General features: G+C 34.0%; 3 protein-coding genes across 7 annotated transcripts; 2 read left to right on the top strand and 1 right to left on the bottom strand.

The window, feature by feature from the left end:
- Window positions 1–86: 86 nt before the first annotated feature.
- LOC117243502 (cilia- and flagella-associated protein 300-like) lies at window positions 87–1,372 on the bottom strand. Its single transcript, XM_033511051.1, has 6 exons — window positions 1,223–1,372; window positions 1,023–1,104; window positions 870–939; window positions 634–806; window positions 399–571; window positions 87–330 (listed from the first exon to the last, which is right to left on the bottom strand). The coding sequence occupies exons 1-6, from the start codon at window positions 1,315–1,317 to the stop codon at window positions 132–134; spliced, it is 792 nt and encodes a 263-aa protein (XP_033366942.1). The 5' UTR covers window positions 1,318–1,372; the 3' UTR covers window positions 87–131.
- A 264-nt stretch (window positions 1,373–1,636) lies between these two features.
- On the top strand, window positions 1,637–5,272 carry LOC117243500 (alpha-1,2-mannosyltransferase ALG9). 3 transcript variants are annotated; one of them, XM_033511048.1, is made up of 12 exons: window positions 1,637–1,775; window positions 2,104–2,242; window positions 2,379–2,584; window positions 2,674–2,787; window positions 2,867–2,977; window positions 3,059–3,341; window positions 3,408–3,524; window positions 3,602–3,815; window positions 3,901–4,042; window positions 4,112–4,241; window positions 4,333–4,463; window positions 4,542–5,272. In XM_033511048.1, exons 1-12 carry the CDS (start codon window positions 1,696–1,698, stop codon window positions 4,681–4,683), a joined length of 1,809 nt encoding a protein of 602 aa, XP_033366939.1. In that variant the 5' UTR covers window positions 1,637–1,695; the 3' UTR covers window positions 4,684–5,272. The 3 variants fall into 3 exon arrangements, with proteins under 3 accessions (XP_033366939.1, XP_033366940.1, XP_033366941.1); XM_033511049.1 differs by having other exon boundaries at window positions 1,659–1,812; XM_033511050.1 differs by having other exon boundaries at window positions 1,684–1,775; window positions 2,090–2,242.
- Window positions 5,273–5,923: 651 nt separating this feature from the next.
- LOC117243544 (4'-phosphopantetheine phosphatase) lies at window positions 5,924–11,553 on the top strand. Of its 3 annotated transcripts, none has more exons than XM_033511139.1 (14): window positions 5,924–6,014; window positions 6,137–6,328; window positions 6,504–6,783; window positions 6,909–7,092; window positions 7,169–7,261; window positions 7,384–7,537; window positions 7,931–8,121; window positions 8,213–8,487; window positions 8,544–8,696; window positions 8,789–8,876; window positions 9,007–9,211; window positions 9,307–9,464; window positions 9,535–9,704; window positions 9,785–11,553. In XM_033511139.1, exons 2-14 carry the CDS (start codon window positions 6,220–6,222, stop codon window positions 10,095–10,097), a joined length of 2,373 nt encoding a protein of 790 aa, XP_033367030.1. In that variant the 5' UTR covers window positions 5,924–6,014; window positions 6,137–6,219; the 3' UTR covers window positions 10,098–11,553. The 3 variants fall into 3 exon arrangements, with proteins under 3 accessions (XP_033367030.1, XP_033367029.1, XP_033367028.1); XM_033511138.1 differs by having other exon boundaries at window positions 5,975–6,328; window positions 9,785–10,108; window positions 10,170–11,553; XM_033511137.1 differs by having other exon boundaries at window positions 5,975–6,328.
- Window positions 11,554–21,611: the final 10,058 nt, after the last annotated feature.

Below are 21,611 nucleotides of genomic sequence, written 5' to 3'. Positions count from 1 at the left end.
ATGTAAATAATGCACAATACAATGTAACGAATTAATAAAAATTTTCAGTATTTACGTAATAAATAACGTTTTATACTAATAAAATATTCTTATAATATAACTCTTTTTATATGTGTAAATTCTTTTTACATTCATTGTAAAAGACAATATTCTCCAAACTGATGTAAGAATGTTGTAATCTCGTGAGTAGTACCATCAATTAACAGAAATCCTATGTTTTGCTTATGATGTGGATCATGTGGAAAATAAGCTTGTCCTCTGTTATCTTTAGCCACTATTTGTAGAACTATTGTACTGATTGACAAGTCTGCATCTTTATTCATTTGTACTCTAAGATAATAAAAAATATAATTATTATTGACTTTAAGAACAAAATATTTGTGCAAGTATTATACAACCTTACTAAATCTTTATAAATGGCCTTTGTCACTTCTAAGTATGGATTTAAAACATCCTCATATTGACACAATATTCCACCAAGAACAAGCATTTGAAAAATATGAAATATAAATTCTTCGCGTTCATCTTTTAAATATAAATTATATTCTGGACATTCTTCATCTAATAACATCTATAAATTTATTATAGATAAGTACATATTATTATTAAATTAATTGTAATAAAGATCCATACCGCTCTAAGATTATCAGAGATCAAAAAATTTTCTATTTCCATATCATATCTTTTGCAAATAATTCCAGACTTATGTACAACTCCATTTTTGGGATCTTTTAGTTTGTTAAAAAAAGTCATGTTTAGAACAGAACAAGGAACTGGCTTTATTTCTACACTTGATGCTACTATGCCTATTAATTGTGATAAAAATTAACAATATTTAATATCATATTATAGAAAAATATCTTTATTACCTTGTTTTAACCAATAATTTCCTTGTTTTGTTAATAATTCCTTAGTTACAATATTATCTTGAAAGAAAGCCTAAAACAATTAAAAGATAGTAGATAGTAGATTAGAATTATTTAAAATTAAGTTAAAAACATATTATATGGTAATTAACTAACTTCAGCCAAATGGTATTTATGATATTGTTGAAAGGGTTCATTGAATGTAAAATGTTGAATAATAAAATTTCCTCTTATTCCCCTGTAAGATTGAAATAAACTTATTATTATATTCAACTCTTGGGATAAGGATCAACTTTTAAATTTTGCATGTATATACATATAAATCAATCACATGATATATCAATTAACATTGTTACCATTTGGAAAGAAATTCCTGAATCGTTTTGTCATTTATTCCAACAAAATTCTTTTGTGCAAGAGGTACAAATGTATAACTGGGTTTAATCTCCATTTTTATACAATGCTATTTGTTACTATGGAGATAAGAATATGAGAAAGATATATATATATATATATATATATATATATAAATTATTACATGACAAGTAGACAATATTTTTGAGAATTATAATATAAATATGAGAAATATGGGAATTAGAAACATTAGAAGAATCACATTTTCAAGCAAAAATATAGTTACAGTAAATGTGAAACTGCATATATATATTTATAATATATTTACATAAATTATTTCATAATTATTTTTATAATTATTTTGATATATTATATCATAAAATTTACTTAGTATTGATTTTAACATCAACAAAAATATCAATAGACTGGTATAGTTTAACAAATATTTAAATAAGTTAAAAGGCTTTGAGGAACCATGGCGCCGAATCAACGTCAACGTCAGCTTTTTGTTTCTAAGAAAGAACTGAAAAAGTTGAATGGCAGAAGATTTTCAAAGTAGATGCAATATTTCTTTCTTTCTTAATAGTAAAATGTGAATAGAGCATTGTTTAGTTATCTCGTGTTTAATAAAGTTAAATGTATTGTATGCCGGTTAACCTTTTCTTTTGTGATTCAATATTAAATTATTTTGATGAAGAACCATAAATATGTTATTTTATAGAAATTCTATAATTATCAATAGATAATTATTTTATTTTATTTTTATATTTAATTTATCGCTAACAAACTCTACTTAGGATAAGATAAATCTACTAATTATGAAGTAAACATGCATGTGAAATTAAATACAAATCTTAAGGAAAATTAAGGGTATGTGTTTCAGACCAGAAGAATCCTCTGATACTGGTCTCATATATCCTGGTGTGGATACAGCATTTAAGCTGCTTCTATCAGCTAGATTTTGTTCTGCTATTTGGAGCCACATAACAGATTGTGATGAAACCTATAACTATTGGGAACCAGTAAGGAATAGTTCTTACTAGTTTCAATAATTTTGTATGATTTGTATAAATTTATTTGTACTACATTATTTTGTTTTAATAAATGAGTTATTTATTTTATAATCATATATTATTTTTTTATTGCATTTTGTCTTAGAGTCACTATCTGCTTTATGGGACCGGTCAACAAACATGGGAATATAGTCCACAATATGCATTAAGATCATATATGTATTTGCTGATTCATATGGTACCAGCAAAGCTTTACCATTACTTACTAGAACCAAATCCTGTTCTAGTCTTTTATTTTGTAAGATGTCTATTATCTGTGGGTTGTGCTTTATCTGAAGTATACTTCTATAAGTATGTATCTGTTGAATTATATTATGGACTCGTTAACAATAAATATCATATTAAGATAATAATTACATTTTATCATTTTTCTCTGATAGAAATGTATGCAGAGAATTTGGGATTCATATAGGGAGGTTAACATTAGTATTTCTTATCCTCAGCTCTGGCATGTATATTGCTAGTGCTGCATTTCTACCATCCTCTTTTTCAATGTATGTTGTATGAAATTAATATCATTTAAACAAATGTTGAAATAATTAGATTATTTAATTTTGTATGCTTTTTATACAGGTATTTGAGTACTGTTGCAACAGCAGCTTGGTATGGCCGGCAGTATGAATTAGCAATCTTTGCTACAGCTATATCAGCTTTATTAGGATGGCCATTTGCTGCTTTACTTGGGTATAATTTTTATGTAGAATTAGAGTAGTTTAAACAGCAGAAATGTAGCAGTGCTATAAATCTTTTTCATATCCTTTGCAGATTACCAATTGCAATGGAAATGTTAATACATAAACAAGACTGGAGTAAATTTATGAAATGGGTAATCATATCTGGTGCTGTTGTTTTAGTACCAATGATATGGATAGATTCAATGTATTATGGGAAATTGGTAATAGCACCATTGAACATTGTAATGTACAATGTTTTCACCAATCATGGGCCAAATATCTATGGAACAGAACCTTTCAGTTATTATATTTATAATGGATTTTTAAACTTCAATTTCATTTTTGTTGGTGCACTTTGGGCTCCATTTGGATTGGTAATATTTGTAAAATTCATGATGTTTTTACCTTCACAATTATTAATACTTTAATGAATCATATAGCTTTTAGTGTGGCTAATTGTACCAGCCAGACCAAGAGATCGTCTATGTTTATCTTACTGGTATTCATTGGCACCACTATATCTTTGGTTTTTAGTGTTTTTCTTACAGCCTCACAAGGTAAATTAAGTAACATTATTTAGTAATTAAGGCCATGAAAACACATGACTATATCTATAGTCATATTTTGATTACAGGAAGAACGATTTTTATTTCCTGTATATCCAATGATTTGTTTGGTTGGAGGTGTAGCTGTAGATACTGTCCAAAAATTATATTTTTTTATCAGGACAAAGCTTAGTTCTTCACACATTGCTTATCATTATTTACAATATACTGTTCATATAACATTTTTTGCCATCTTAATATGTGGTTTTCTTGGAATATCAAGATCACTGGCAATATACAAAGGTAAAAAGCTAAAATTTTTCAAAGTATATTATTAATTAGAGAATGAAATGTATTTTAATCAAGATAAAATTCTATTCTATATCAGGCTATTATGCGCCAATGGAAGTAATGATCGATGCTAATAAACTTGGTTTAGAGAGAGAAATATTTAAGGATATTAATATCAATTTTTGCATTGGTAAAGAGTGGCACCGATTTCCGAGTAGCTTTTTCTTTCCATCAAATAAGTAAGTAATATATTTTTTGACAAATACAACTTAAAGCAATACATATTTTCTAAAAAATCAATATTTTAGTTGGAAACTTCAGTATCTCAGATCAGAGTTTAAGGGTCAGTTACCTCAACCTTTCCTAGATCATGAAAATGCAACTGGTATTATACAACCCTATTTTAATGATATGAATAGAGAAGAACCTACACGTTATGTAAGATGATATTTATATCATAATATAAATATATTAAAAGTATGGGTTTATATACAAAGCCTAATCTAATCAATAATATTTTATATTGTAGTTTAGCTTAGACAAATGCCATTTTGTGTTAGACCTGGACATTGGTACTGACACAAGTTTAGAACCAAATTATTCTCGAATAAACGATAATTTCACGATAATAACGTCATCTAAATTTTTAAATTCCGCAAGGTAAGTGAATTACATATTTGAATTTTTAAATTTTATTTATATCTATTATGTTAAATTAATGTCTCATTTATTTTTCAGATCGCATCGATTTTTTCGTGCGTTTTATATTCCTTTTGTGTCACATAAATTTTGTACATATGGTTCATATAATTTATTACAAAATATTAAATTTAAATCGATTCCTCTTTTATCAAAAGAAAAAAATACAAAATTTTCCTGAATAGAAATTTTGGAACACGTATATGATTTTAATAAACAGGGTCTGTGTCATTGAAATGACATGTCTGATATTGTATTTCAGATGGATTTTGTACTTTATGATAAAGGATAAAAAGAATGGGTTCAAAGAAAAACCAAGAATGATTAAAAAAATAAAAGATTACACAATTTTTTACTTTTGCTCAAAATGAAGAAATTCATGATCAGATTTTTAAACAATAGAAATTTTTTGTTTTAATAAACAGTTTTTAATATATAGAGCAATATATATGCGCTCATATTTAATATATAATTGGTGTATTCTAGAAAAATATATAAGCGATTTTACGTGATTAATGTAGCTTAATTTACTGGACAATATAAAAATTTTAGTATGACATATATATAATATATGTAATAAATTTGTGTAACAAATTTTTAAAGATGTATCATATTAAAAAATTAAATTCACAATTACTGTTTACTTACAAAATACTAAACAATATAAAGTATATTAGCTTAATTACTGCATTTTTAACATTTTAACACAGATTCCAACAGGCTACTAAGTATCTTTGACGCCATTTTACATATATACGAATATAAGAAACTTAAAGGGGTAGATATAATAACATTATTTCCGTACTAGGTGAATAATATTTAATAATAACATTTACATATGATTAAATAATACTTATTTTGTAATTAACAAATTTTTGTATATATATATAGTAAATTTATGAGTATATTTGTGTAAGTACGATATAATTAACTTTAATTGCAAATGTTCTGTAAATTATTGTATTATATTTTATAAATATTCTGATAAAAATTAATATAACTGTTTACTCCATGAACATGTGTAAAATCTGAGTTTCCGAATATATTTTAATTGTTATTTTATTTTATTGATTTATTTTTAACAATATTTTATATATAATTGTAGTGAAATGTATTAATTAAATAAAATAATATATGATATTTAAAAATATATATTGTTGTCTCCTTGTCAGATAAGTTTTTATAATTATTGTATCGCTGGATAGTCAAAATTTTCGTCATAAATACTAATAACCTAATATATGAATATATTTATGTAGAAATGATGTATGTAAAAAGAATTATAATTTCATAATTTTTTTTACCATTAATCATACTATCGTACTATTCTCCACTAAGTCGTATGTTCTACAAAAATGTCAACTATAATATCTGATTTTCTTAATTTATACGTGATTAAGCATTCTACGCAATACTTGATTAAAATCAAATTTTTAGCGCCATGTATACCGAACGGCGCCTCTATCTGTTTAATGTTAATAGCCATTTTTAAATCAACGTGATAAGTTTCAGGTAAACAAGGATTTAATTCATGCGCGTTCATGTATGTCCTAGAGCAGAAAAATTTCTTTTACTGTATGTGTACGTGATATTCATTGGCAAATGTTTAAACGATGATAAAATTAATACTTAAGGTGATGTAGTTCTTATACCGTCTGGCAGTCGTGAAAGTATCTACGTGGTTCAAAGCACAGTAGTTTGTTAAAATTAATATAAAATGGAAACATTGGAAATCGACGATGAACGAACTCATTTCATAAAATTGCCAAGTGCTGTTGAAGTGTTTGCAAATTTAAAAAATGCTCAAAAATTCGCGATCGACATTGGTATGTATTGTCCTACCATTATTGTACTACCTTTTTTATGCACAAATTTAATGAAGTTAGGAATATATTTTAAATGTTATTAAAAAATTGTGTATATTTATTGTAAATGAACGCGATCAGCTATTATCTTTTAATAATACAGTAAAAGATTGCTGTGGCTTTAATTTGATTGCAGGCTTATCTTTGACAAAAATAGCTTATTATTCAACGATTAGTTATCGTAAGGCATTGTATGAGGATACAGGCTTAGGAAATAGTGGAGAACGTGCATACAGAGTTCACGAAGGCAATAGACTTCACTTTGTTAAGTTTGAAACAAGATACATTGAAAATTGTTTGGATTTTGTGAAGGAGAATTTAGTAAATGTTGAGAGGTTTTATGGTAAAAACATTAAAGTGACTGGTGGAGGAGCATATAAATACAATGCTTTGTTACAAGAAAAATTAGGTTTAATGTAAGCATTTTATATAAGATAATATTAGTTATGTTGTTTTGTCGTTCATCTGTTAAATGAATTCTTTATAATTTAAAATCAAATACTTCGAACAAAAAGTGAGCACAATTAAAACATTATTTTAGAGTTGATAAAGAAGATGAATTCGCATGTTTAATAAAAGGCTGTAATTTTTTACTTAAAAATATATCTTGTGAAGCATTTGAATTTGAAAGACATGGGAATCCTGAATATAAATTTCAAAAAGCTGATCCTAATATATTCCCATATATGTTAGTAAACATTGGTAGCGGCGTCAGTATTCTTAAAGTAAGTTATAAATATAGTGATTAGTTACCTTCAATGGATAGGGTATTATCTTCTAAAATTTATATAATACTTTTAGGTTGAATCTGATAAAGTATTTGAAAGAGTTGGTGGTACAGCTACAGGAGGTGGAACATTTTGGGGATTAGGTTGTTTGCTTACGAAAAGAAAGGTATCAGTATTAAATGCAGTCCAATATACATTAGCTTATGTATATAATTTATTGGTTTTTATATTTATATAATATTACTGAAGTACATAAGTACAGTTTTACAAATGTTTAAAAATACACAGGGCTTTGATGAATTGCTGCAACTTGCAGAAAGGGGAGATCACCGTAATGTTGATATGTTAGTGAAGGATATTTATGCAGGCGATTATTCCTCACAAGGTTTATCTGCAGACCTTATTGCATCTTCTTTTGGCAAAGTTACTTATAATGATAAAGGTAAGAAAGTAAACAATTATTGATAGGATGCTTAGGTATTTATATCTTTATTTATGTTTTGGCTTCATGGCTTAGAAAAAGAACTTGGATTATGTATTTCTAGTTCTCACTCATTCCTATATAGCACCTAGAGTATCCAACACAATCTGAGACTCACATCTGTCTGCACTATCTCAAAACATATATCCCCTCTTATATGTAAAAACTATAGATTACACATGTAAATATATCTTCATTTTTCTTAAACTATATGTCGTATGCTTAACTTATTTATTATCACATGTTTTCCTTTGGTTTATAATCATTTCAGTACCTATATTCTTACGTCTTTTCTCGAAAACTCTTAACTATATAAGATCTCTTAAGAAATAAATTCTGTTATTTGGATTTTAGGAAGACCAAAGTATTCTGAGGCAGATCTTGCTAGAAGTCTTTTATTTACTGTAAGCAATGACATTGGACAAATAGCAAGTTTATATGCAACTGTACATAAAATGGATAAAGTTTACTTCGGTGGTTACTTTCTTCGTAACCACCCTCTATCAATGCATACTATTTCATATTCTATCAAATATTGGTCGAATGTTAGTTTCAAACTTCTCATTGTTACGTAATCATAGTCCAAAACAAAATTTTTCTTAAAATAATGATAAACATTTATTAAATCATGTGTAGGGTAAGGTAAAACCTCTTTTCCTTCGTCATGAAGGTTATCTTGGTGCAATTGGGGCCTTTTTGTATGGTGCTGAACAATCTGATGAATATAGTTGGCTGGAAAATTATGCAGGGTCTTCAGGATTTAAAGATTCAATATCTACGAATCTTGGAATTAAAGTAGATCAGTTGGAAATTGATCAAGCAGAAACTGCTGTAACATTTTGTCCACTTTTGAAAGATCCTGCATCTTACAATCCTGATACAACTGATCTTGCTGAGGATAAAGAAGCAAGGTGAGTTATGAATGGTAGATTTTTTAACCATATACAGCAATGTTTAATATTTCTAGAGATTATTGGCTTCAGTGTCTTGAAGAATCAGTGGATAAATTTGTGGCCAAAGCTATTCACAGTCAGCCACATAGTCCAACTGCAAAAGATAGAGCAACAAAACTGAAGGAAAAATATGTTAACAGATTGCGTTATCTACATCTTCAACCATTGTAAGTTCAGCTCAGTAATAAAAGTATACATCATATAAATATATTATAATTCTATAATTTGTAATATAATGTTAAATCATTTTACATTATAGTGCTTATGGAACACTTACAGTCAGAGTATTATTGGATACTATTGAACACTGCATGAAAGAATTCGATTTTCCTGATCCATATCTGCATGTAAGTTTCTAGAAAAGTTTATTTTTACATCGATAATGTTATGATTTTTTTGATATATGTATGTTTAATTAATTTTCTTTATTTTACATATAATCTTTATTTTACATAATAATCTTTATTTTACATATAGCAAAAGAAAAAGGAGAATGAAGAAGCCTTAACATATTTAAAAAGTCGTATAGCAGTTCTCGATGAATTGGAAGGAGCGGAAAAAATAAAAGCTTTGATTCTGGGAGTTCTGAGTGGTAATATGTTTGACTGGGGTGCACAAGCTGTTGCAACTTTAATGGAGACAACAGATTTTGGTTTTGCTGAAGCTCAAGCAAAAATACCGGGTACTGTCACAGACTTGTGACATTTATGATCACGATTAATATATTAAAAGAGAAAATCATTAATAAAGATGATATGATATTTTTCTTAAACTTAGGTAGACCTTGGCTACAAGATGATTTGGATGATTGGATAGAGAGATTGAAAACTGGTCCACCTCATAAATGTGCTGCTATTTTCGTTGACAATAGTGGAGTTGATATAGTATTGGGAATTTTACCGTTTGCTCGTGACTTATTACAACGAGGAACAAAAGTTGGTTGTCTTGTATTTTTTCGAATTTGACCACAATATATTTCCTAAATTAAAATAACAATTATTTTAGGTTATACTGTGTGCTAATTCTATGCCAGCATTAAATGATGTCACATATCCAGAATTGGTTGTAACATTACGAGATGCAGCAAAAATATGCAAAGTTATTAGACAAGCTCTGAAAGAAAATCGTTTGTTTGCCATGGAGACAGCTCAAGCTAGTCCCTGTCTTGATTTAAGGTAATCATTGTGATATATATAGTTGCAAGATAATTATTTGGAGTTTTACATGTTTTAACGAATTATTTGATATTTAATAGCCGACTCAATTTAGATCTATGTCTTGCGATGGTAAAACATAACGTCGATCTTATCGTATTAGAGGGAATGGGTAGAACGCTTCATACGAATCTTTATGCAAAAATGACTTGTGAATGTCTGAAATTAGCAGTTGTTAAAAATCGATGGTTAGCACTTCGATTAGGTGGTGACATGTATGCTGTAATATGTAAATATGAACGTCCACCAACGAATAATAAAGTTTGTGATATAGAAATAAAAATGAAAGAAGAATGCCCATCAGAATGTGCAGAGAATGCAACGGACATTTGCACGTGTAACGCAAAGGGATAAATGATAAAAACGTATGTGACTATATTAGATTATGTATAATTATACACATTGAAAGATTTGTTTTAATTCCAGAAATTGAAAACTGATACATTAAAGTATTTCTTTATTTGTATTTAAGTATGTATATAAAAAGAAGCGAAAATCTTCGTATACTTATAATTTTGAATGAAAATATTATACAAGGAACATTATTTAAATACTTTTTTATAAAATTTATCGTTATTCGTTTTCAATAGAGTAATTATTATACAATTTATACATAGTATTTATGACTGAAGCTTGGTCCTCGGAAATATGTTTTTAATATCATGAAATTTACCAAGCTTCGTGATCTAGCCTACATGTTTCGAATATGAAACGTATTTCAATGTATTTGAATATGAAAATTCTGGCACTGACAAGAAACATTGGTGAATAACTATTAACACCTAGTCAAAAATAATAAAATTATTCGTGATTTAGAGAGAAGATGATATAAAGGAAATAATGACGACCAATTATAATGATTACAGACCTATATCATATAAATACTGTACAGTACATATTCTGTGATAATGTAACGTTCTAATAGAAAGTTACATATTCGTATAAATTAAAACAGTAAATTGATAGACAATATAATAGAATAACACATAAAAAGTAAAACAGTTTAGGATACCAATGTTTTTTGACTTCGAAATTTTTTGTATAGAGATCTATCGCTTCATGTCAAATTAGGAATCTTTGTGTTAAACATATTTTTCTTTGTGAAGAAAGATTCAAGAGGAATATTAGTTATATGAAATTAATGAGCAAGATATGCGTCGCCAAAAATGACCAATTTGTTAGAATACAATTCTGAGATTTTATAGGGAGAAAAGAATAAAAAACGAAAATGAACTACAGAAAAAATTGTTGAAATTTAAAACGATGTTAGTATGGTTTACAAATTAAAAACTTCTATGTGAACCATTTGTTAATACTCAATCCTTATACGTGTATGTGATATTTGATTTGTTTTGTAAAATGTAAATAAAACGTAAACTTCTTTGAGATTTAATTACAGGATATTTTAATGATCATTAAAAGTAGTAATTAATATACAAGTCGAAGAAATTTTGTTTTCACAGTAGCTTCATTTGCGCATTGCTCTAACCAAATAAAAACACAATATTGATCTAACTAAATTTTGTTATATTACATACTTACGATGTTGATCTTTTACTCATATACACTGCTCAAAACAATTAAATGATCGTTTTCCGTGTTTGATTATACTACTTATTTACTAGGTATGTATACTCTTTTTTTTTAATGATTGTCTTAGGGCTAATATTTGTCGCAGTATTATACGAATAACATGTCAATCTATCAAGTCAATAATAGCGATCCGCTAATTATTTTCAGCAGTGTATAATATCTCATTTTATGAATCAAATGCAAATGTATTTTTGAATAATAAATTTCGTACAACATACTCTTACTTCTTTTAGTACCTATAATATGTAATTATTCTATATCCTCTTGAGAGCTATATATACCTTTTTAGGAATGCCTCTATCAGCGAGATCCATAAATCATGTTCATGTTCAATTCGTACCAGTAGATAAAATGGAAATCGAGGTCATGTGGGTACAATCTGTATCGTTCCGTCTATTATGTATATCCGATAAGGAAGTAAAAAGGAGGCTCTTTCAGATTAAAAAAGGACGATTCGGTAAAAGATGTATAGTATAAAGCATTTTCGCGAAGAAAATACGGAAAAGGGAAGCATCGGCTAGTATACCGATTGATAAAGCAAGAAAAAGGTATCAGAAAAAGAATCGGAAGACCAATGAGGAAAGAAGAAAAGTGATTGTATGTATGCGAAGCACGTTCCGCGTTCATTTCTTTTAGCCACATCTTACGCAACGTTCTACAGTTTGGCTTTATTAAATTCCTGTTGGGCGATATTGTCTGATGGTTTGCTTCTAGAAGTCAGTTCATGCGTCGAACGCGATCCAAGAGATTATTTAATCAATTATATATTTCACTTCGATCGGTAGCGTTGCTTTCGGTAGAAATCCTTTCTGCCGCCTAGATCTACTCAGATTTTGTTCAATCTTATACAACATCAAAAATTTTGCGATCGTTAATTCGTATTTAGTCGTATTGCAATTATTTTTAATATCCTAATAAATTACAATGTAACAAAATTCACGATAACGTCCATTTGTAATATATATAACATATAATATAATAATAACAGGAGATAATAACAGGGAGAAAATAACAGGAGATGCAGGATAAGGAAAGAATAAATAGAATATAATTTATGCAAATATAGATACGCTAAGAAGCAAAGAGAATCGCGATAACATTTCGAACGAGATGAAATGTTAATTACGGCGATGATTCTCTTTTCTCTCGAACCCTTTGATAGGTTCGCGTTTCATTTGAAATTCTGGCCGAACTGACGATGCATTGAGCTTTAGCTAGATTTATTCGTCCAGAGAATCCTTATAATTATTTGCAAGGGAAATAATAGATCTAGGGGATGTTGACTCAGCTCTAGTAGGGCAACGCAAGACCAGTTAGCAACGAGATGGAATCCTTCTCGACCGGAAGTCGATGTTCCTCGTAGTTTCTAATGCGAAACTCCTGTTTTCGTTGAATCTTCGAAAAATGAAAGATCTATTAGCACTGCCGGAGATATCCAACGTTCAGATCTTTCGTTTCGAATCTTAGCCTAAGTTTCCTCGCAGCTATAAGCGTACGTTTAATGCCAGTGTTCTAACTACGTAATTTCATGCAGATTACGTAGGAGAATATTCGCGTATGCGCTTATTTGTGGCCACATGAACACAATGTTGTCGTTGTGCGCGTAGATATTTTGAGAGCTCTTCGCGTCAGCTTTAATTCCTTCCCAGGGATTCCTCCGCGATTGCGGATTGCACTTGCACCCATGTATCTGACGTGAAACGGTTCCGTAGAAATTACGCTCGCAGTTCTCGAGCGCCGCTACCGCGGCTAGGTAGTCGCTACAGTACGAGAATGAAGAACGGGATTAGATAGAAGGTATCCCCGCGAACTTCACTTTTTCCTTATGAGTATGAGAAAATGTAGTCAAACATAACCTAAAACGCAAAATTCCTGTCAACGAACATTGCTTGAAATTCTCTTCGAGATCGTTCCGTGAGATTTCAGAATGGAAGAAGTATCGCGAGAGAAGAATGAAGAGTGGGTTGGAACGAAACACATTTACGAGCCAAGTTCTTCAATCCTTTTTCATGATACAGCCGAAGAAGGAGAGACGGTTCTACGTTCGATCCTGAGCCACCTATCACATCTAAGCCCTATTGGGTTTCCAGCATTGGGCACGGAATCTCAAAATGCTCGTGTCATCTCGGCACAGAGATGCTGCAACTGTGATCGAATTCCAGAAACTACTACAATCGATGACCTGTGTAACTATTATGAAATTATTGCGATTACTGATGATTTAAAAATCGCAGTTGTATACAGGGTGGTTGGTAATTGGTGGTACAAGCGGAAAGGGGGTGATTCTAAGCGAAAAAAGAAGTCGAAAATATAGAATAAAAATTTTTTTTTTTAATTTTTCCATCGAGACAACGATCTACAGTGAGATCCGTTATAACGTACCGCACGCGTGCCGAGCCAAAGTTCAAAGTCGATTTTCTCGAAAACAAAGCCTCAAACGAAAAATCTTTATTCTATATTTTCGACTTCTTTTTTCGCGTAGAATCACCCCCTTTCCGCTCGGCACAGAGATGCTGCAACTGTGATCGAATTCCAGGAACTACTACAATCGATGACCTGTGTAACTATTATGAAATTATTGCGATTACTGATGATTTAAAAATCGCAGTTATATATATCGATGGATAACTAAGATGTAACACGGATATTTTACAAGTAAACGAAACGTAAGTCGAATACGCCTCTACCATCGGGTTTCAGCTACAATCCTCGAGGATTCGCAGTATCTAATGGATCCTTATGTCGCATCGTCAGGAATTGCATTGGCAACCTTAGACGAGCACTTGGGTAGGAAAATATTGAAAAGGATTCGGTTATCGTTAGACGCTTTTCGCGTTAACTTTTTTCAATCCCGAAGAGGAGAGCGTGTCAAAGGAGATCGAAGGGTTATTGCAAGCTCCTAGAAATGGGATCGATCCGCGACGAATAGGTTTTGTACGAATATCATGCGATCATCTGCGACGAACGATTCGTTAGATTAGACGAAGATTCGAAGATTTCTCAAAGTACGAAATAGTATCGTCACGTTTACTCGATACTTGATTTTTATAAAATGATCTAAGCCAAAGTAACATCCACGGCAATCTTTCCCGATAATAATTTAATCATTCGTAATTCCTCTTCAATTGTTCATCTATCGTATGTGTACGTCGAATGACGTTATTAAGACGGACACAGCGATAACAGCCGGAGGCTGATAGATGAACGGTGGCAAGTTCGCATCGATAAATTTGCTAAACGACGAGGAAATGATGAATCGTCGTTCCGTTTTACCATCGCCGCTCTAATTACGTTAATTTCGCAATTAGAACACGCTCTCGTTCGCGTAAGCTTATCTATGCCAGGGATGCGGAGGATTTTTTTTATCGTTTCTCTCACCGAAATGAAATTCGTGACGCGTTACGCGAAATATCGTGGTAATTATCAATTTGTAACGAATTCTTCGAATCTGGAAGAACGCGAAACAATTCAAGTATTACGACTCGTTCGTCGCTTTCTCAGGTATCGATGGAATTTGCAGAGAAATGTTACACTCTGCGTTATTAAGCTGTATTATCGCCGTATGAATGGATGAAATAATTCCATTCGATGGAAACTCGACGATTTAAGTCGCAGCATCGCGAATAATCCTTAGAAAGAAATAACGACGATGGATCGGACGATGGTATTTCGGTTTCGATCCCGTTCAGCGCCAAGTTATTAAAAGCTATCGCCGGTCCCCAGTGTTGTTGATGGTCAACAGACGTTGCGGAAGTGCACCGAGAACAATGGTGAACGTCGGGGGTACCGTTTCGTTCCATTCTTGTCCGTTTTCGCACGATACGGTTCGGTTATGTGAAATTAGTTTTGACAAGGCGATCCCCGAGCGAAACGGAAACGTAGAAGAATTTGTTTTCATTTGCGCGTCACATTTTATCGCGCGTTTCCTGCAACCAGAATATTCGTTAGTTCTCTGTCGTGCTTTTTTCTTTTTCTTTTTCTAAATGTACAAAAAAGATGTTCGTTCTTTAACGAACGATTCCTATAATCGCGTGCTTTTTGAATGTTTTGGCAGCTGTTATTAAAGCTCGTATGTATCTTTGAATAGCAGCGTAGCGAATAAAAAAAAAAAAAAAAAAAAGAAAGGAGGAGAAAGAGACACAGAGAGTAAATGTGAACACGTGAAAACACATGAAAAAAGGTTGCTTGTTCACGTGTGCCGCATGTAAGCGCTTATGAAAGAGCCTGGTTTATGAGTATGGCTCGGTTTTAATTTCGCCGGGATGGCAGCTGTTTATTACGATTGCACCGTGATAAACGCAGCCCTGCAATTCTCAGATTTGTTTGCACGGAGAATGAAATGGGATGTAGGTACGCGCATTAAGATAATTTCATGAATCGCGAATGGATTATTTTCCTAGAATCTTTAATCGTTTATGTTCGATATTCACGCGATACGATCATATTTATTCATATTGAATTTTAATCAGACACACCGTTTCGCATCCATTCGATATTTTGCAATGCCACGTCGCAGATCATTTCTCCATCGTGGTATTATTTCACATTACTATTTAACGATATTATTTAATTCCATCCGAGCGTATTTCCATAGGAAGAACGATATTTTTAATTCTATAATCGATCTCTTCGTTTCCGTAAACGGTATGCATATTTGCGAAACGTGCGCCAAATAAAAGAGGAAATATGAAGGTTTATGCACGACCAAAGTTCACCCTTAATGTTCCCTTGAACGGAGTAGTTTATTGCGGTTCCATCTTCGCGAAGATTTACGCTTCGCCTTGGTTTTCTTTACATCTGCTCTCCACCTCTCGTGTCGCCAGGATTAACGGTGTCGTTAAAACGACCGGAATTACCTATTCCTGGCAGTGGGCGAAGTTTTAATTCCCCGTCTGCGGAATCATCGGCGATGATCGAACAATAAAAGCGTAATGAATAATAAACGCCACGTTTTATCGTTCGCCACGGCCAAGATTCTCATTGTTGCGAATTTGTATCATCGATTTTACGATCATCGTCTCCGTAGTAACCGCTTTCTAACGAGCCTTTTTCGCCAGTAATAATTCCACTTAATAGTTACTTTCTCTATCGATCGAGCTTTCAAATTTCCTTTGATTAAAATTACATGTATTCGCTGTATTAAAACGATCGTTTCTCTCTCCATCAATGGCAAATGGAGATCGAAATCGGTTTCGATATCGCGACGTTTCTCTATCAATGTTCTCAACAATATCACATTCCTGTGATAATTTCATTTTGTTGTTATTCGTTTTCATATACGGACGGTGTCACACGATTCTACAATTGGAATTTCCGAAATTCCTTGTTTAATTCGCGTGCAACATACGTATAAATTATTTTATTAAAGAACATAGGTAAAATTAAAACGGCGAGATACGCGGTAGAACGATATTCGTCGTTACAAATGATAAATCGTTCGGTTAGGAGTTTGCGGAGACACGGTTCTCCGAGTTGGTTCTTGGTAATTGCGATTTTCCCCAGTGAAATGTCATCGGTGGATTAATTAAAAGCAGTCTAAGGCTTGGACCTGGCATCAACGCGAGAAACAACCAATGCAAACGCCTCCAGAGAGTTGCAGAACATTTCACGCGAACCTCCACCACAATTGCCGTGCGCTTCTGGAAACTTCCCCTCCCATTGGAACCTGTTGATGCCACTTCTGCCGATGTTTTTCTGCGCGCTGTGCCTCCGTTTCAACCCTCGAGCAAATATCGCTTGCTCGAGAACGCGCTGCATTTTCACCCCAGAAATCTCTCTTCTGTTGCTAACCGCGTTTCCTCGCGGTCAACCCGATCTTTTCTGCTTATATTTCTATAGAAGAAGCTTGAGAATTCGCAGAGAACAGGTCATTTCGCCGATCTTGTACGATTCGAATAAACGGAACACGTTCGACTGCGCAGCGGTGCTCGAGAATTTTTTATGTCTCAACCACCAGCCTCGAGTAATTGTCTTCGTAAGAATATAAATGTGAATAAAAATTCGCGGTCTGTTAATCGCGCGTGCAGTGCCGAGTATCTTAATTCCGTCATTCGTTATCATCGCTCTCTGTACATTTCGAGGATCATTCTCGTAATTCGTCGTATCGTTACGTGGATCTTGTCACAGCAATATGCAGATCCTAGAAACGTCCACGCGTCGCACAACGCAAATTTCATCATCTATTGGGTTGGCGACTAAGCGATTGAAGGTTTTGTCAGTACCACTTAATGACAAAATCCGCGATCATTTAGTTGCCAACCCAATATACCAAGCGGAAAGGGGGTGATTCTACGCGAAAAAAGAAGTCGAAAATGTAGAATAAAAATTTGTCGTTTGACGCTTTGTTTTCGAGAAAATCGACTTTGAATTTTCGCTCGGTACGCGTACGCTGCGTTATAACTGATCTCACTGTAGATCGTTGTCTCGATGGAAAAATTGAAAAAAAATTTTTATTCTATATTTTCGACTTCTTCTTTCGCGTAGAATCACCCCCTTTCCGCTTGCACCACCAGTCGCCAACCACCCTGTATAGTATACAACCACCATCGATGAAGATGAATCAGCGAAAATGCACTTTTGAAATCTATCGCGCTCAGTTCTCCGACGATTTCTCTTCTTCATTAACGTTAAAAGTCACACGGCTGCATCGAATCAGTGAAACGCGACGAAGAAAAGTAGAACGTACGATTTCTCTTCGAGATTTCGCCACGAAACACAATCCTGTCGCGTTGGTCACTCAACTTAACGCGCAGACAGATGCACAGTCGCACGATTCGTTACAATTTTGTCGCGCGTGTTCGAAATTTATTTCGCGATGTACATCGACCGTGTTAACACGATTAATCTCGTCTTATTAAACGGCGTAAGTAATTGGCGGCAGCCGTGTGCACGAGCATGCAGGGATATTAATTAAATTTGTTTCTACGTTCTCGCAAGATTATGCGGGGTGACCAACTCGCGGCCGCATCCGAGTGCTCGTTGCGCAACTTGCATCGGTTAATTACATCTAACCGGATTAAGGGGTGGGTTGTGCACATTCTACGAATACCGAGAAGGCCGTTACGCTCGGATCAACGAGCTACGGACTGCCGAAAATCTTTTGAAAATGATTCGAATATTCGGAACCGGCTGGCTAATTTCCGATTAATTATAATAGACGTTGGGTAACAATGAATTCTCGAAGGAACGGGAATGCATGCACCGGATCAACGCCGTGGTAGTCGACCATTTTCATTTTCTCTTGAAAATGGAGAAAAAGCCGGCAGATATGGTCCAGTATGGAGAGGCTTTATCTTTCCTCCGGTATTGTTGAGAACAACAATTTTTTTCCTTGTTTCATGGATCCAGTTTCGTCGTTCTTCCTCTTTCCAGCGTATCCCCGTACTGTTTGGCGCAGCTAACATTTTTATCAATGTCCACCGCGTAACCGCGACCAGATAAACAATTTTTCTTGCGCCCTACGAGTGCTACTCTTTCGTTTCCTCTTCTTTCAGAATCGGTTAGAATCGGTTATTGGTTATCGAATTGCTCGCCCTCGATTCGTCGAAGACTCTCGATCGAAATTGAGCGCGTATGTTCGATTAATAATTGTAAATATCTTTTGATAGAATTGCTGTTGTTCGTTTCTCAACGTTGCTTCTTTCCTTTTCACCTCTCCTTCTCACCAGAGGAATTGCCTCGTCTCGTCCAATTTATTTCTACGAGGAAAATTCAAGACGACATCGGTGAGTTTGATACCTGTTCCCGACGATCTAATTAAACGCTTTATGAAACGGTAAAGCATTATTTCCTGAAGAATTTCTATAGCAATCGATACGAGTTTTCCTCTGTTTCACAAAGAAATCAATAGCGGTATTCTTGACGCGCGTTGTCCTACAAGTGTTCGATATTTGTAATTTAAATACATCGGAGCTTTTTCTTGCCAGGTGTCTCCGTGATAAATGATCCCCTGTTTCTGCCTGGCAAGTCATATACGTTCAACTTTTTCCTGCTGCCAAGAAAAAGGAAGGAAAGCGGAGACACGCGACAAAATAACGCGACGACGTGACATAAACGTAATGACGAGCAGCCTAAGTTGGTGAAACGAGGCATAGTCGAGAGGAACACGTACGAGCCAACCGACAGCCAGCGGTCTAATTGGTCTTAATCGGTGATTCAGACGATTATGTCAGCATCGAGCTGTTCTTTTCGCACAGCCACGTTCTTCCTTCCTCGTCAAGGCCGCTGTTAATTCCCCAGAAGATCAGTTAGTCGGTAGCGTTGAGTTTTTGAACTGAGATAGAGACGTGCTCGTTGCGAGCTCGTCGCCGTTTCTCGTGCGATTTGTCACAAAAGTATGACGATCACGCGTGATTCTCGACTGTTGTGCTGCAATAATTCATTCGTAACGTAAATTATATGAATTTCCAGGTCAGCTTCTGTTTACGTTCTTTCAGCGAGTGATTCTTTTCTCGTGAAATCTACTTAACGCGTTCTGCGATCCACAATGAGGAAACGTAAAATAAGTTTCGCTAGAATTGTACATTTATCGTGGAATATCTGAAAACTTCTGGCCTTTCACTTTAATAATAAAAACGATCTATGTATGTTCTACCCTATTCACCGATATCATGATATATTCACACCACGGATGATTAAAAAATCATCCATAAAGTTTTCAAAGCATTTTTCATATAACCGGTGAAGCGAAGTTCTATGGAAAGAATTCCAGGCGAAATTCTAAGCCAAATCACCGCGGACCGGAATTCATTATCCACCACGTACGGTAGCCAACCTGCGGTGGTTAACGAGGCCAAAATCAGAGACGTGGGCAACGGAAAAAGCGACGGGCAAACGGGACAGGACGAGAGAACTAAATAAAACGACAGAAATGACGAGAAAGGAGAAGCATTGGGTAGAGGCGGTTTTCGCCACCGGCACGGAATTTCGTCCGTGCGATGCACGGGAACAAGAGTCTGGGTGGCGACGTGCACGCAAATAAAATCAAAACCCTCGACGATGCCCTACCGATTCCACGTTCCACCGGGTTACACGGTACAGAAGCGCTTCTCTTCTCTTTTTGCCTCTTTTTCCTTCGTAGAGAGCCGCGTGGTAACGTCAATATACACCCGCGTCGTTTCGTTCATGCGCGTCACTCGGCTATGCGATTCGCATACTGACAGGTCAGATTTGAATCCCACGACCGACATACAGGGTGTCTCGAGAGAACGGACCTTTTACTCCAAGCGATTCAATCTGTTTGACGCGTTATTGTAAGAAAATCGCGATTATACGTCGGACGATTGGCGGGCATCGAATTAGAGCCACGTATGGAAATTACGTGCGCATATTGCCAGTAACGTTGCCAGTAACATCGAGTAAAGAGGACGTATCTGAAAAATAGTTTATCGTAATAGCGTTGAGGTTATTCGATGTGTAAACAGAGAAAACTCGTGGATAGATTGTAAGGCAGAAAATATATTTAAATAGAAGTGTAATTATAAGTAAGAATACAATTTGAGCTGGTCCAGATCCGCACGCTAGCTGCGTTACCCAATAATTGAAAACCCCGAAGCCAACGTCGCCTGTCTACTGTTTATGGTCTGTCTTCGTCGCAGTCTTTTGTCTTTTGTCTTCGTCGCGCTATCGATGGCTTCGGTGCTTGAGAAAACTAAAAAGACCAGACGTAGAGTTTTCTTAGAAGTGGTAACCACTTCAACAAATAGCATGTACGTTAAATAAAAAAATGGTATCTGCATCGAAACTGAACAGTTTTTAATAACAGTTTTTATTTCAAACGTATATGAAACCGATACCTGCTTGATAAATGCTCAAAACGATCTTTTCAACAGATTTCGATTCAGAGTGGTTGACGATACATTGATAGTACATCGGAAATAAGTTCGAACATTGACCAGACTCGAATTTTCTATAAACAGTCTCGACTCGTTCCTTCTTTGAAAGTTTTCCTCGGGCCAAGCATCGACTAGATAATCCTATATATATCCTTCACAGGGTTATCGACAGCAACTAAATAAGTATATTAAAATTCAGTGTGAAATGTCTCGGCTGGGTAATACGGCTACGAAATAAACGGAGTATCGTAATCCTTTAAACTTCTTCCTCGATGCCTCGTACAGGGTAATCGCGCTCTAAATTACGCCAGCCTCGCCATTAGCCTTCGATTCTCTCCGTCTATTACTCGTCCACGTTGAGGCAGTTAATTACATCCGCAGCGACGATAACAACGGCGGTTAGGTAGAAAGCGAGCAACCGTATCGAAGGAAAAGAGAAGAG

This window comes from Bombus vosnesenskii, unplaced genomic scaffold (genome assembly GCF_011952255.1).
Source record: "Bombus vosnesenskii isolate JDL3184/JDL3185 unplaced genomic scaffold, Bvos_JDL3184-5_v1.1 scf7180000013266, whole genome shotgun sequence".
In the NCBI taxonomy this organism is placed as follows: Eukaryota; Metazoa; Arthropoda; class Insecta; order Hymenoptera; family Apidae; genus Bombus; species Bombus vosnesenskii.
The sequence above is the reverse complement of the archived record's forward strand: the minus strand, read 5'-3'. Positions and strand labels throughout refer to the sequence as shown.

What these genes read in the sequence shown, in the direction of transcription:
- LOC117243502 (XM_033511051.1), bottom strand. Translation starts at nt 1,317, where the DNA reads ATGGAGATTAAACCCAGTTATACATTTGTACCTCTTGCACAAAAGAAT. An exon ending in TCTCTGATAATCTTAGAGCG is followed by an intron (nt 572 to 633) that starts GTATGGATCTTT and finishes ATAAATTTATAG; the next exon opens with ATGTTATTAGATGAAGAATG. An exon ending in ATTTATAAAGATTTAGTAAG is followed by an intron (nt 331 to 398) that starts GTTGTATAATAC and finishes TTATTATCTTAG; the next exon opens with AGTACAAATGAATAAAGATG.
- LOC117243500 (XM_033511048.1), top strand. Translation starts at nt 1,696, where the DNA reads ATGGCGCCGAATCAACGTCAACGTCAGCTTTTTGTTTCTAAGAAAGAA. An exon ending in CTACCATCCTCTTTTTCAAT is followed by an intron (nt 2,788 to 2,866) that starts GTATGTTGTATG and finishes CTTTTTATACAG; the next exon opens with GTATTTGAGTACTGTTGCAA. An exon ending in TTTTCTTACAGCCTCACAAG is followed by an intron (nt 3,525 to 3,601) that starts GTAAATTAAGTA and finishes TTTTGATTACAG; the next exon opens with GAAGAACGATTTTTATTTCC.
- LOC117243544 (XM_033511139.1), top strand. Translation starts at nt 6,220, where the DNA reads ATGGAAACATTGGAAATCGACGATGAACGAACTCATTTCATAAAATTG. An exon ending in TTCCTGATCCATATCTGCAT is followed by an intron (nt 8,877 to 9,006) that starts GTAAGTTTCTAG and finishes TTTTACATATAG; the next exon opens with CAAAAGAAAAAGGAGAATGA. An exon ending in AGCTCAAGCAAAAATACCGG is followed by an intron (nt 9,212 to 9,306) that starts GTACTGTCACAG and finishes TCTTAAACTTAG; the next exon opens with GTAGACCTTGGCTACAAGAT.